This window comes from Sorex araneus, chromosome 1, assembly GCF_027595985.1.
Source record: "Sorex araneus isolate mSorAra2 chromosome 1, mSorAra2.pri, whole genome shotgun sequence".
Lineage (NCBI taxonomy): Eukaryota > Metazoa > Chordata > Mammalia > Eulipotyphla > Soricidae > Sorex > Sorex araneus.
Genome location: NC_073302.1, coordinates 120006722 through 120020753, shown reverse-complemented (window position 1 = coordinate 120020753; position 14032 = coordinate 120006722). Strand labels below are relative to the sequence as shown.

The window sequence follows — 14032 nt, the reverse complement described above, 5'->3', positions numbered from 1 at the left end:
CCCCCAGACAATCTGGGTCTGGCCCCTTTATACAGAGAGGCCGCTTCCTGTCCCCCCCCGGGCTCCTCTTTGACAAAAAAGGCTCCACACGCCCTTTGGCACAAACCCTCAACACCAGACACACCTGCCAACGTGCGGAACCCTTTCTTTCTCCGTGCATGCAGCCGGCAGTGTGACCGCAGGCACGTGTGTGTGTGCAACCCCCAGCGTCAAGGACACAAGGGGGAGGGAAGCGAAAAAGACACCACTGCGTCCCAGGGAAGCCCAACTCCTTGGTTTCTGAGAACTGTTCATATTGTTTACTAAAAAGCCCGCGCGCGGCAGAGCCTGGCGAGCTCCCCGAGGCGTATTCGATATGCCAAAAGCAGTAACAAGTCTCACAGTGGAGACGTTACTGGTGCATGCTTGAGCAAATCGATGCGCAATGGGATGACAGTGCTACAGTGACAGTGACCAAAAAGCCTGGCTCAGTGCCATAATAATAATAATAATAATAATAAACCCAATCAAATCAATCAAATAATAATGAAAAGAAAACAAGCCCCAAGCTTGGGAAGCTGTGCTGGCGCCTGGCTCTGAAAGCAGCTTCACACTCCAGAGGGAGTTTCGCGTAGACACTGAGCCCTCCCTGTCTCTTACTACGCACAAGTTTGCATTATACTCTTTTTTTTTGGCAGTGGCAGGAATCCCTCCCGATGGGACTCGGGAGACCATATGTGGTGTCTGATTGGCTGCACGTCAGGCAAGCGTGTCATCCGCTGCACTGTCTCTCAGCCCTGCGAGCGCACGCAGTCTGTGCTCGGTTCCCCGGAACAATCTAGATCTGCCCCCCAATCAGAGACCCGTTCCTCTCCGACGACAGCTGGGCTCAGCCAGAACAGACCCAGCAGACGACTTGGCGCGAATCCTCGACACCACACACGTTTGCAAACGTGCAACAGTGACACGGTCAGCTGGCAAAGCCAAGTTAAAGGCAGCGCCCCCTCCCCTTCTGCCCACCTGCAGATGAGGATGTGGCTTCTCCGGCAGACAGTGGTCCAGGCTAACACCAACGGGCAGAAACTCACCGACATCAGACTCAGAAAAATGCAGACGCAGACAGCCCAGCTTGTCTTCCCTTTAGAGATGAGATTCTTGATTCCTTCTCTCTCTCTCTCTCTCTCTCTCTCTCTCTCTCTCTCTTTTTCTCTCTCTCTCTCCTGTGTGTGTGTGTGTGTGTGTGTGTGTGTGTGTTGGGGGCTGATGGTGGAGGGGGTGCACACCCAGTGGTGCTCAGGGCTCACTCTTGGCTCTGTGCTCAGGGCTCACTCCCGGAGCTAGAGGGAGATGGAGAGACACCATATGCGGTGCCCTAACTACCAAGATGTTCTCTAAGGTTCCCCCCAGCTGGTGTTTCCAAGAAGCATTAGGACAGATTCCCGTGATGCCAAAGGAAGCTGGATACAGGCCTCCTGATGGATGAGCTACACTGACTCTTCCTAGCTGCGCTCTGACAATTGCAGGTTTGGCAAAGACAATCAGTCTTCCTTTGTGTGTGTGTGTGTGTGTGTGTGTGTGTGTGTGTGTGTGTGTGTGTGTGTGTGAAAGATATAAAGAAATAAGCTCCCAACCACTTAAGATGTATCACCCACTTGGCACCCTGGTACATTCAAACTTCTTCTCTCATTTTTATTTATTTATTTATTTATTTTTGCTTTTTTTTTTTGTGTGTGTCACACCCGGCAATGCTCAGGGGTTACTCCTGGCTCTGCACTCAGGAATTACTCCTGACAGTGCTCAGGGGGCCATACAGGATGCCAGGAATTGAACCCGGGTCGGCTGTGTGCAAGGCAAATGCCCTACCCACTGTGCTATTGTTCTAGTCCCGGTGACCTGACTTCTTTGGCTCGCCTAGGACTGCATAGGGGACCCATGAGGAACACTGGCAGGGCGCTCGAGGCTGCTCCTAGGTGTATGGCTGGTATCCTCACCCCCTCCCCCCTGGCTCCCAGGGGCAGCAAGAATCCAGGGCTGAGCAAGCTTCCGTGGCAGGGAGAACCACCAGCACCTGGGAAAATGAAGGCTCTGTCACTGCATCTACTAAAGCAGCCAGGGGCCCAGTAGTGCCTGAGAATGGTAAACGCAGAGCCCGGGGTGGTCAGCATGGGCATTTCCCGCCGCTCTGCCGTTTGCCAAAGGCCAGCTGCGTGCTCCTCAGGCAAAGCAGAGGGGCTCGCGTGCTCTCAGCTGAGCTGGAGCTCAGAGAACAGCAGGGAGGGTTGCAGTGGGAAGTTGGGGGAGAGGTGCTGGCGTGCTTTCTGGGGAAAGTGGGGAGGGGCCTGTCAAAGCAGGACCCCTAGAGGTCTTGGGGAATGGGAGTGGGCCTGAGACCGGGGCGAGAGGGGCCGAGGCAGCACGGGGCATACTCCCCGAAATACAAGCGTCGGGCACGTGGAGCACAGAGCCCGTGCCCAGAGTCATTTCTTCCCTTTAAAAGCGGCCCCATCACATAAGATGGGCCCTACAGAGATGGGACACAGGGGCCGAGCAGATGCTGTGTGTGCGTGAGGCTCTGGGTCCAATCCCAACACCCCCCCACATCTCAAAAACTCAAGTATGTTACGATAGAACGTGCCGGAATTCCACAGGAAAAGTGACAATAAAAATGACTGAGTGGAAAGTAGTTTTCTAGAGGGGGGCAGGGCTCCTCAGCAGGGCTCTAGAGGGGGGCAGTGACACTGGGCAGGTGGGTCGACGCAGTGGACCACCTGGGCACCGCCATGACCTGGGTCATCCTTGGGGCCTCTGGGGCTGCACCCTGTGATGTGTGACACGCAGGATCCACACAGAGTCAGGGATGTTAAATGCCAGGCACGTGCCCTAGTCACTGTGCTCTCTCCCCAGCACCTGGTGGACTCTTTTGGTTGTTCATTTGTTTGGGGCCACACCCGGTGGTGCTCAGGGCTTATTCTTGGTTCTAAGCTCTGACGTCATTCTTGGCAGAGCTTGAGGGACCAAACGGGTGTTGGGATCAGTGGGGTTGGCGCCTTGACCTCTGTACTTTCTCACCCCTGGTGACCTTTTTTTTTTTTTAATCAAATTTATATTACTGGGACTTGAAGAGATAATCCAGCGGGGAGGGTGCTCGCCTTGCATTCGGCCCACCTGGTTTCGAACCCTGGCATCCCACATAGGTCCCCTGAGCACCACCAGGAGTGATTCCTGAGTGCAGAGCCGGGAGTGACCCTAGCATCGCTGGTGTTCTTCCCTCCACCCCTACCCCAAATAACCCCCCCCCCCCGCCCAAACAAAGAGTTTATGTTATTGGTGAAGATGTGATTTTATGCTATTTATAGTACTGGCTGGTAAGAGAAAGACAGACCGGCCTAGCCTCTCAGGAGAAACCCCTGGCTAAGCTTATATGGCATTTGAGGAACTTGGGGAAAAATGCACTGAGATATATGGACAAAAATGTCTATATGGAATTCTTCACAGTCTTGGTGGAAAATGAACATATATCTGATTGATGTAAATGGAACTGGTGGAAGACAAACGGGGAAATAAATGATGGCATTTCTATATTACGGAATCTCAGCCACTATAAATCATGTTCCCAAAGACACAGGGAAAGGTGCACCATTGTATCACCGAAGTCACAGCCCACTTCCGAAGTAAATGTGAGGTTAATTAAAAAAATACATCTGAGCTTAAGAAAAAGATCAAGTAGGAACCAACTGAAAATGTTAAGGAAGGGCATCTTAAATAGCGTGAGAATGCATATATGGCTGATTGTCTTTTGCGGGGGCCTGGGGTAGAGAATAAAAAAAAATGTTTATATAGTGAAAACATTACTTTTGCAATCAGAAAAACTCATTAAATTATATGTACCTTTTATCTGCAATTTTGCATTTGGCAAGTTTCAATTACCTGCGTGCCCACTGCAGTATGAAAAATGATCGTGTATGTGTGTGTGTGTGTGTGTGAGAGAGAGAGAGAGAGGGAAAGAGAGAGAGAGAGAGAGAGAGAGAGAGAGAGAGAGAGAGAGAGAGGAGGATACACCCAAATAACTGCAGTATGCCCTTAAAATTGCTCTGTTTTATTACACATTACTGTCGCTAATCTCTTATGGTGCCTACTACATCATAGGCATGTATGAATAGAAAAGCCATAGTCAATTTAGATATTGGTGCTATCTGTGGTTCCGTGCATCTTAAACACATCCCTGAGAATAAGGGGATGTGTGTAATGATTTAAATTCATAAAAATTACAACATAACGCCCCCACAATAACATGGAACATATAAATGCCTAACACATAGACTTGAGATGTATGAGATGTGTGTGTGTATATTATATACACACATATTTATTTATATTCCTGGGGTGTTATTTGGGGTCACACTAGCAGTGCTCAGGAGCTATCCCTGGTTCTGTGGTCAGGAGTGATTCTGGCAGTGCTCAGGGGACCATATAGGATGCTGAGGATCAAACAAGGGCCAACAAGATGCAAGGGAAACAGTTTAACCCCCATGCACTCTCTCCGGTGCTCGGTGTAAAATCTCCCTAGACAGATCATCCCAGGAATTTGTTGCAGGAGAATGTGAGCGATGCCATTTTCACAAATCCATGTGACGATAACCTGTCTGCAGAGGCTGCTCCAGCCTCTCCTCGGACTCTTTCTGCAGGGACCAGCTCTCCAGGCCGCAGGCATGTGGGGGAGGAGCTGGCAGGGAGCACCGCTCGGCTGGAAGAGGCGAGAGTCAGGGCCGTGGGTACACCCAGAGGCTCGAGAGCTGCAACCTCACTTTTGCCCATCCCCTGCATGTGCTGCAGAAGGCAAGGAGTTGGGGGGGGGTCGGGGGGGGGGGCCACGCAGAGCAGAGCACAGTCAATGCAGAAGCTCCACTTGGAGTCTGGGGGGCTCACGGAAGAATGAGGAGGTGGAAGGAGGAGGGACAGAGACAGGAGGGTTGGGCCTATTCTTGGTGTCATCAGAGAGTGTCCCCGCGGCAGGTCCTGGGGCTGGGAGCAGGACATCACCCCAAAGGCCACTCGAGGCTGCCAGAGTCATTGCCAGGGCTTTTTACTTAGAGCTTATTCTCATTTTGTCCTTAGTGTCTGACGAGTCCTTACTCTGCTCTGTTTGGAAGTTTATTTTGTTATGTATGTATGTATGTATGTATGTATTTATAGCACAGCGGGTAGTGTGTTTGCCTTCCACACGGCCAACCCGGGTTCAATTCCGCTGTCCCTCTTGGAGAGCCTGGCAAGCTACCGAGAGTATCCCCCCAACACAGCAGAGCCTGGCAAGCTCCCCGTGGTGTATTCGATATGCCAAAAACAGTAGCAACAAGGCTCACAATGGAGATGTTACTGGTGCCCGCTCGAGCAAATCGATGTGCAGTGCAGTGCAGTGCTATTTACTATTTTTGCTTTTTGGGTCATACCCGGTGATGCACAGGGGTGACTCCTGGCTCTGCACTCAGGAATCACCCCTGGCGGTGCTCGGGGAACCATATGGGATGCTGGGACTTGAACCCGGGTTGGCTGTGTGCAAGGCAAATGCCCTGCTCGCTGTGCTATTGCTCCAGCCCGAGAAACAGACTTTAATCAGAGCATCACAAGTCTGAGTGTGACCAGCAGCTCACAAGAGTGCCACACGGTCAGGCTGCAGAGCGTGATGGGGACACTTTTTCGAGCCCAGAGTCTTTTAGCTATTCAGAACCTGATGTGCAGGTTCTACAGTACAGGCAGGTGGGCTGCGGACAGCCCGAGTCACGGACGGGAGGCAGCCTGATGGATGCCCTCGGCCAGAGGCGGGTATCCCCCACCGCTGAGAAACAGTGAAGGGGTTTCTGGGCCGGAGCGACTGTACAGGGGTTACGGCACTTGCCTTGCCCATAGCTGACCTGGGTTCAACCTCCGCCATCCCCATAGACCCCAGCACACAATCAGGAGCGGCCCCTGAACAGGGAGCTAGGAGTAGCCCCTGAGTGCTGTGGGGTGTGGTCCCAGCCCTCCCGCCTCACTCCCCACCCCGCTAAAATAAGATGGGGCTGGAGAGAGAGTAAAGCAGGCGGGGTGCTTATCTTACACGCGGCCAACCTGGGTTCAATCCCCAGCACGCCCTACGGTCCTGCAAGTCTGTCATGAGCCATCCCTGCGGGTGTAGACCCCAAACCAAGGCCAAGCAAACAAAAAGCAAGGAGCGGAGGGATCTCACAGATGTGGTGAATACGCAGGTAACGTTGTTCAGGAACCTCCAACAGAACTCAGAAATAATGCCAAGGGCTCCAAAGCGAAGCCAGAGCCCATCTGGAGTGAGGGCGGCAGAGCATTTGGCCAAGGTCCTGGGGCACAAAGCCAGGTGCCATCTGAGGGGCCACTACACGGACACAGACGAGATCCTGAAAGATCGTATCATCACTGAGTGAAAACAAGGGCAGTGTGGCCTGCAGTTGCCAGCAGAGGTAAGAAGAGAAGAGACCCCGGGTGGCAGTGGGCAAGGCTGGGTGTGCTAGGGTGACACACCACTTGAATCCCAAGTGAAGGGCTAGAGTCAACGTGCTCAGTGATTCACCTCCACACCCTTCAGGTCTGCCCCCCTGGGCTCTGCTTGCAGGCCAGTCTCCCAACAGAGTCTCCTCAGAAGGAGAGGCAGAGGGAGAAAAATCTAGAACCCACCATAGACTGTATAGTGCCTCTCAGCAAACTGCAAAAAGTTTGTAGCTCTCCAAGGTGGATTCCAAGGGCCAGAAAGGTTGCTCAATGGGTAGCGCTCATGCTTTGCGTGCAGGAAGCCTGGCTGGTTATGTTGCTGTTGTGGTCCCCCTGATTACTTCCAGGAGCAAGCCCTGAGCAATGCCCCCAGAGTGGCCCCTGAGCACTACTGGGTGTGGCCCCCAAACCAAACAAACAAAACTCACAAGGCCAGAGTCTCTCCTTTGTCAGAAAGTTCACCTCAGATTCTGATTCTGACGCAGTCAAGCTCCTTTTACTCCAATCTTCCTGCAAGCAAAACCTATAAGTCTAGGTGGGGATCCACAACCTGCACAACCAAACTCAGGCTCTGACTCTCCAGAGATCCAAAAGTAAGGGGGAAAAACTTCTCCCCTCCCCTCTAAAATTAGAATAGCATACTGTGGGTGCTGGAGTGATCGTGTCGTGGGGAGGGTGCTTGCCTTGCACTTGTAGAGCTGCCAACGTTCTGCACAGTGGGTTTGATCCCCTGTACTCCATAGGGTCCCCTAAGCCCCACCAGGAGTGATCCCTGAGTGGAGTCCATGAGCCCTGAGCATCACTTGCTGTGGCAAAAGAAGAAAAAAATAGCATATTGTGTAAATATCATAAAAAATGCTTTAGGGGCTGGAGCGATAGCACATCGGGTAGGGCGTTTGCCTTGCACGCAGCCGACTCAGGTTCGATTCCCAGCATCCCATATGGTCCCCCGAGCACCATCGGGAGTAATTCCTGAGTGCATGAGGCAGGAGTAACCCCTGTGCATTGAGGGGTGTGACCCAAAAAGCAACAAACAAACAAAAATGCTTTAAATGGTTTTTTTTTTTGGGGGGGGGGAGGTGGCTTTCTTGGCCTAATTATAATCCAAGACATTTCCAGAGCTTGCTCATGCTGCTTTGCCTCTTTATCAGGCTGGCGTGTGGAGGTGAGGAGACCCCGGTGGGAGAGAGAGGAGCCCTCTCTCTTCATGACAACACGAGCAACAAGAATCACAAGGATTCACTCTACAAATGCCATCCTCTAGGTCCAGGACACCCAGAGGAGACGGGGACCCAGAGCCCCCCGATGGTGTGAACCCCGAGATCTGGAGGCAGCCCAGGCTGGGTGAGCACCGGCGAGGACCGGGGGGAAGAGCTGGCCTCAGTGCGGTCTCAGTTGTTTCTTTTCCTTTGTGGTTTTTGGGCCGCACCTGGCGATGCTCAGGGGTTACTGCTGACTCTGCACTCAGGAAGCACTCCTGGCGGTGCTCAGGGGGCCCTATGGGATGTGGGGACCCAAGCCGGGATGGTTGCATGCGGGGCAAGCGCCCCCCCTCACCCCCCTCCCTGCTGGACTATCTCTCCGGCTCCGGGCCTAAATGTTTCTGTGTGATTTTAACATCGGCTTTGAACAAGAAATTCCTGTTTAGAGTTTCCAAGGGCTGCACCAGCAAGTAGCAGCGACAGCCTTGTCCTGAATGAGCTCCCCCGGCCTCGGAGGTGCTGAACTCGATACCCGACTGGCTCCCACTCTGCTGTCAGCTCCAGGGCTTCTTTCTCACTGAAAGGCATCACCCTCAGATTTTTCTGGAAGCCTCTGATGACAAAGTCAAAAGAGCACAACTGATGTCCTCCTCCATGGACACTGAGGTCCCCTCCCCATATTACACTCTGGTCCCCTCCCCATGGCACACCGAGGTCCCCTCCCCACAGCACACTGAGGTCCTCCCCATGGCACATTGAGGTCCTCCCCATGGCACACTGAGGTCCTCCCCATGGCACACTGAGTCCTCCCCGTGGCACACTGAGGTCCTCCCCGTGGCACATTGAGGTCCTCCCCATGGCACACTGAGTCCTCCCCACGGCACACTGAGATCCTCCCCACGACACACTGAGGTACTCCCCACGGCACGCTGAGTCCTCCCCGTGGCACGCTGAGTCCTCCCCATGGCGCGCTGAGTCCTCCCCATGGCGCGCTGAGTCCTCCCCGTGGCACGTTGAGTCCTCCCCGTGGCGCGCTGAGGTCCTCCCCGTGGCGCGCTGAGTCCTCCCTGTGGTACGCTGAGTCCTCCCCATGGCGCGCTGAGGTCCTCCCCATGGCACACTGAGTCCTCCCCGTGGCACACTGAGGTCCTCCCCGTGGCACATTGAGGTCCTCCCCATGGCACACTGAGTCCTCCCCGTGGCACACTGAGGTCCTCCCCATGGCACACTGAGTCCTCCCCACGACACACTGAGGTCCTCCCCGTGGCACACCGAGTCCTCCCTGTGGCGCACTGAGGTCCTCTGTCGTGCCAGCTCTGCTCTGTCACTGGAGCGTTTGCTCTCTGGTGCTGGTGCCTGCCCAGGCTCACGCAGACGAGGACACGTGTGCTTACTCTGGGCCCTCCCGCAGCCCCGCACCACGCGCAGGGCAACAGCACGCAGCAGGCCACTTACCGTCCCCCGGCTGGAAGAGGCGCTGGCTCCGACGTCCTCATCCGCATCCGGCTCCTGGTCTTCCTTGTCAGTCCAGGAGGACACGTCCTCCGCCGAGCTGGCCAGGTCGGGCAGACTCTTGGCTGTCAGGCGGAGGAGCTCCTCGGCAGAGTTCTCCTGCGACACAGAAGTCCACGCGTTACCCCGGGCACCTTGCAGTTAGACCTAACAAGACTGTGTGTGTGTCTGTGTGTGTCTGTGTGTCTTTGTGTCTGCATGTGTGTCTGTCTGTGTGTGTGCATGTATGTGTTTGTGTGTGTGTCTGTGTGCATGCGTATGTGCCTCTGTGTGTGCGTGTGTCTGCATGTATGTATGTATGCGTTTCTGCACGTGCGTGTGTGTACACGTGTGTGCATGTATGTGCCTGTGTGTATGTCTATGCATGTGAATGTCTGTGCATGCATGTGTGTCTGTCTGTGTGTGCATGTGTGTATGTCTATATGTGTGTCTGCGTGTGTGTCTGTCTGTGTGTGCATGTGTGTATGTCTATATGTGTGTCTGCGTGTGTGTCTGTCTGTGTGTGCGTGTGTGTCTGTGTGTGTGAATGTGTCTGTATGTGTGTGTGTCTGTGTGTTTGTGTGTTGTGTCTGTGTGTGCACATGTGTGTGTGTTTGTGCACACACATAAGTGTGTGTGTGCGCACGCATGTGAATGGAAGAGAGAGCGCAGAGGTCATATTGGGCGCGGAGGCAGCGAGGGAGGAAGAGACACGCGTCCCAGCTCCTGCCCTGCCAGCTCTGCCCGCCTAGGCGGAGCCCGGCGTCCCGAGCAAGGGGCTTGGGGCCAAAGGCATACAAGGAGCAAATCAGAAAATGCAAAATTTTCTTGCAACCTATTCATGAAACCCTCTGAAAACAGGCCCTTAAACTCTAATGGGCCTGGAGCAATAGCCCAGCGGGTAGGGCGTTTGCCCTACACGCGGCTGACCCGGGTTCGATTCCCAGCATCCCATATGGTCCCCTGAGCACCCCCAGGGGTAATTCCTGAGTGCAGAGCCAGGAGTAACCCCTGTGCATCGCTGGGTGTACCCAAAAAGCAAAAAAAAAAAAAAATCTGATGGGGGAAATAGACGACAGAGCCGAGGAATCTGGAGCTGGTTCCAAAGGCCCGAGACCAAACACCTGGGTTGGACCCCAGCCCCGGGAGAGACCCTGCTCGCAGAGCCAGGAGAGAACCCCGAGCTCCCGGAAAACAAACTAGCAGCCGAGTGGAGGCTCACGCGTCCTCTCGGGCACGAGGGGCCGGCGGGCGCGGGGAGAAGTGGGGTGGCCGCAGGCTGACTCTTCCTTGAGAGGGAGCTGGGGTGAGCTGGAAGGCGAAACAGGCTCTGCCTCGGGGGCCCCTCAGTCCCAGGGTTCCTGGGGCATCCTGGCGGCAGCAGCAGCAGCAGTGAGGTGACCAGACGGCCCCGCCCCTCCTGTCCATGGATGACCCTGAGGCCAGCAGCCCTGGTGCCTGCTCCCTCTCCCAGGGCGGGAAGAGACTGGGAAAAGGGGCCCGGGGCCACGGCCTGAGGGGTCCCTCCTGGAGGAGGGGCAGCGGGCAGAGGGGGCCGTAGGAGCCTGACTGGGCTGCCGGGCCTCCCGGCCCAGGGTCAAACAAGGTGCAGGAGAAGGAGTGGGTGGCTGGACGAACAGGCCCCACGGGCTCTCCTGGGGCACCGACCCTGCGGGGCGTGAGTCAGAAGCCGCCCTCCAGGATCTCCCAGGGGCAGAACCTCAGCACGGCCCCGAGGTCTGCGCTGCCTCTGGGCTGGCCGCTCCTCTCCCCGCCTGTGCTTCCCCACCCGGCCATGCTGGCCTTCTCCTCGGGCCGGACACAGGGGCAGGGGGTGGGGAGGGGTGGGGGTGGCGGAAGGGACACTGGGAACATCGGTGCTGTGGAATGGCACTGGTGGAGGGATGGGAACTTGAACATTGTTTGGTTGAAACGTCACTGTCACTGTCATCCCGTTGCTCATCGATTTGTTCGAGCGGGCACCAGTAACGTCTCTCATTGAGAGATTTATTGTTACTGTTTTTGGCATATCCAATACGCATGGGTAGCTTGCCAGGCTCTGCCGTGCGGGCGAGATACTCTCGGTAGTTTGCCGGGCTCTCCGAGAGGGGTAGAGGAATCGAACTCGGGTCGGCCGTGTGAAAGGCGAACGCCCAACCGCTGTGCTATTGTTTCAGCCCTTGGTTGAAACGTAAATCACAAAAATGTTTAAGTCTGTAATTGTAGCTCACAATGATTCACTAAAATACAAAAAAAGAAAAAATATAAAAAAAACATAACTGTATATATGAAAAAAAGTGGGGCTGGATTTGTACAGCATACAAGGTGTTCGCCATGCACCTGGCATGCAACAGACCCAGTTCCAATTTCTGGCACAGTCAGAGGGTCCCCCGAGTCTCACCAGAAGTGATCCCTGAGCACAGAGCTAGGAGTAAGCCTTGAGCACGGCTGGTGGTACCTCCCCCTCCAAAAAAAATTGTTCAAAAGGCACTTAGAAGAAAGAATTATGAATTGGACACTTTGGTGGTGGTGAAGATGCAGTAACTTTGTACATCAAGACCAAAAACACTGACACTATTATAATCAGGTGAAATGGGTCTGGAGGGATAATACAGCACATAGGGCATTTGCCATGCAGGCTGCTGGCCCAGGTTTAATCATCTGCACCCCAGATGGTCCCCTGAGCACTGCCAGGAGTAATTTCTGAGTGCAGCGCCAGGAGTAACCCCTGAGCATTGCCGGGTATGACCCAAAAAGCCAAAAGAAAAAAAAAAAAGAAGAAACCAGTGAGATGAAATTTTTTTAGAGAAAGAAAAATTAGACGTATGTGGGGTTCAGGACTCTTGTGTGCATTTGCAGCTCAGAATCACGGCTGTTTAAACGATCCAGGATAGGTCTGTGTGCACACAAGCATGCAGGTGCATGTGTGGGTGTGTGGGGGTGTGGGTGTGGGTGTGGTACAGGGAGGACTCAAATGCAAATCCATCACCATCACTAAAAAAAAAAACCAAAATTTGGAAACCAGGTCAGAGAGAGTTCAAAGGGCTGAGTGCATGTTTTCATGGGGAGGTCTGGGTCTGATGCCCTGCTCTGCGGGGTCCCCAGAGCACTGTACAGGGGGTAGCTAGGTGTGGCCTGCAAAGCAAACCACAACAGGGGCCAGGGATGTGTTTCATGGGTTTGACACCCCACATACACGCACATCACTGTATCACTGTCATCACTATCATCCCGTTGCTCATCAATTTGCTCGAGCGGGCACCAGTAACGTCTCCATTGTGAGACTTATTGTTAATGTTTTTGGCATATCAAATACGCCATGGGTAGCTTGCCAGGCTCTGCCGTGAGGGCGAGATACTCTCGGTAGCTTGCCGGGCTCTCCGAGAGGGACGAAGGAATTGAACCTGGGTCAGCCTCGTGCAAGGCCAACGCCCTACCCACTGTGTTATCACTCCAGCCCGTATATGCTCATACACGCATCGAAGTCCAGAAACACAGATACATACTTAAAAACAAGCTTGGGGGCCAGCGAGCCAGTACAGACAGTAAGGAGCCTGTCTTACATGTGGCCACCTTGGCCAGGAGTCTGGTTCGAATCCCCAGCACCACCTGTGGTCCTCTGAGCACTGCCCGGAGTCACCCTGAGCATTTCCAGGTGTGGCCCCGCAACCAGACAGAGTCAAACCAAACAAACTCGGGTGGTGCTGGGGACAGCTCCTTGCACCTGCCTTGCTCTGTGAGTTGCTGCTCGTACCCTGGGCACCGCCCACATCCCATGAGACACAACCGCATTCATGGGCTCTTCCACCCAGTGTGAGGGCACCCCCCACACACAAGGGTGTGACCACAGCGTCCCACGGCCACAGGGAAGCAAAGGAGGAGCAGGACTGAGTCCCAGCACAGACCCAAAGGACCTACCTTGCTGGCGACCACCAGCTGGACCACTCCACTGGCCGAGCGGAGGATGGCCACAGCTTCCTCGTGCGAGAGTCCCACCAGCAAGTGCCCGTTGATCACCAGCAGCTCATCGCCCAGGGCCAGTCTGCCATCCCTGGGGAGACAGAGAGGAGGCGGAAACCCGGGTCAAGACTCTGCGGGAGTGGGGGCAGCGGGGGGCGGGGGGCGGGGGGATGCGGGAAGAAGTTTGTGCGGGGCACTTCTCGAGCCTGGCTGGCTTTGGAGGTCCTCTCCGGAGGGACAGGCGCCGTGATTTCAGATGGTGGCTTAGCAATTGTCATCATGTTCTTTTTTTTTTTTCTTTTTGGGTGAGCTACTGAGAGTATCCCGCCCTCACGGCACAGCCTGGCAAGCTACCTGTGGCGTATTCATATGCCAAAAACAGTAACAAGTCTCAAAATGAAGATGTGACTGGTGCCTGCTCGAGCAAATCCATGAACAACCGCAACTGCTCGACAGTGCTACAGTGTTTCTTTTTGGCTCACACCCAGCAGAGGCGCAGGGCTTACTCCTCGCTTTGCCCTTAGGAATTACTACTGGCGGTGTTCAGGGAACCATATGGGATGCTGGGAATCAACCCTGGGTCAGCCGTGTGCCAGGCAAATGCCCTCCCCGATATACTATCGCTCCAGCCCCGCAATTATCCTGTTCTTAAGTTAGCAGCATTTCTGGCATCGGAGTCAAGGAAATAAATCCCAGCCGGGTGGGAATCACGTTAGGGAAACCGGGATGGTAGATGTGAGAGTACTCGGTCCTGCTGGGTCCTACCTGCTACCCAGCCTCATGATGGGTCGTGCCATGGGGCTAGGTGCTGAGCTGAGTTCCCCCAAGTTCACTCGGATCTGGTGTGATTGCGAGATCCAAGCCTTCTACCAGGCCCTCACAAGCTTGACAGCAGCGGGTGG

At 54.5% G+C, this 14032-nt stretch overlaps 1 protein-coding gene across 6 annotated transcripts in view; it reads right to left on the bottom strand.

Moving 5' to 3' along the window:
• Window positions 1–14032, bottom strand: part of PDZD2 (PDZ domain containing 2) — a 411092-nt gene that overhangs the window by 92589 nt on the left and 304471 nt on the right. For all 6 annotated transcript variants that reach the window (XM_055146291.1, XM_055146455.1, XM_055146226.1 and 3 more), the window contains 2 exons: window positions 13089–13221; window positions 9135–9290 (listed from right to left, as the gene is read on the bottom strand). In XM_055146291.1, coding sequence (XP_055002266.1) covers window positions 9135–9290; window positions 13089–13221 — 289 coding nt within the window. The remainder of the gene's footprint in view (window positions 1–9134; window positions 9291–13088; window positions 13222–14032) is intronic.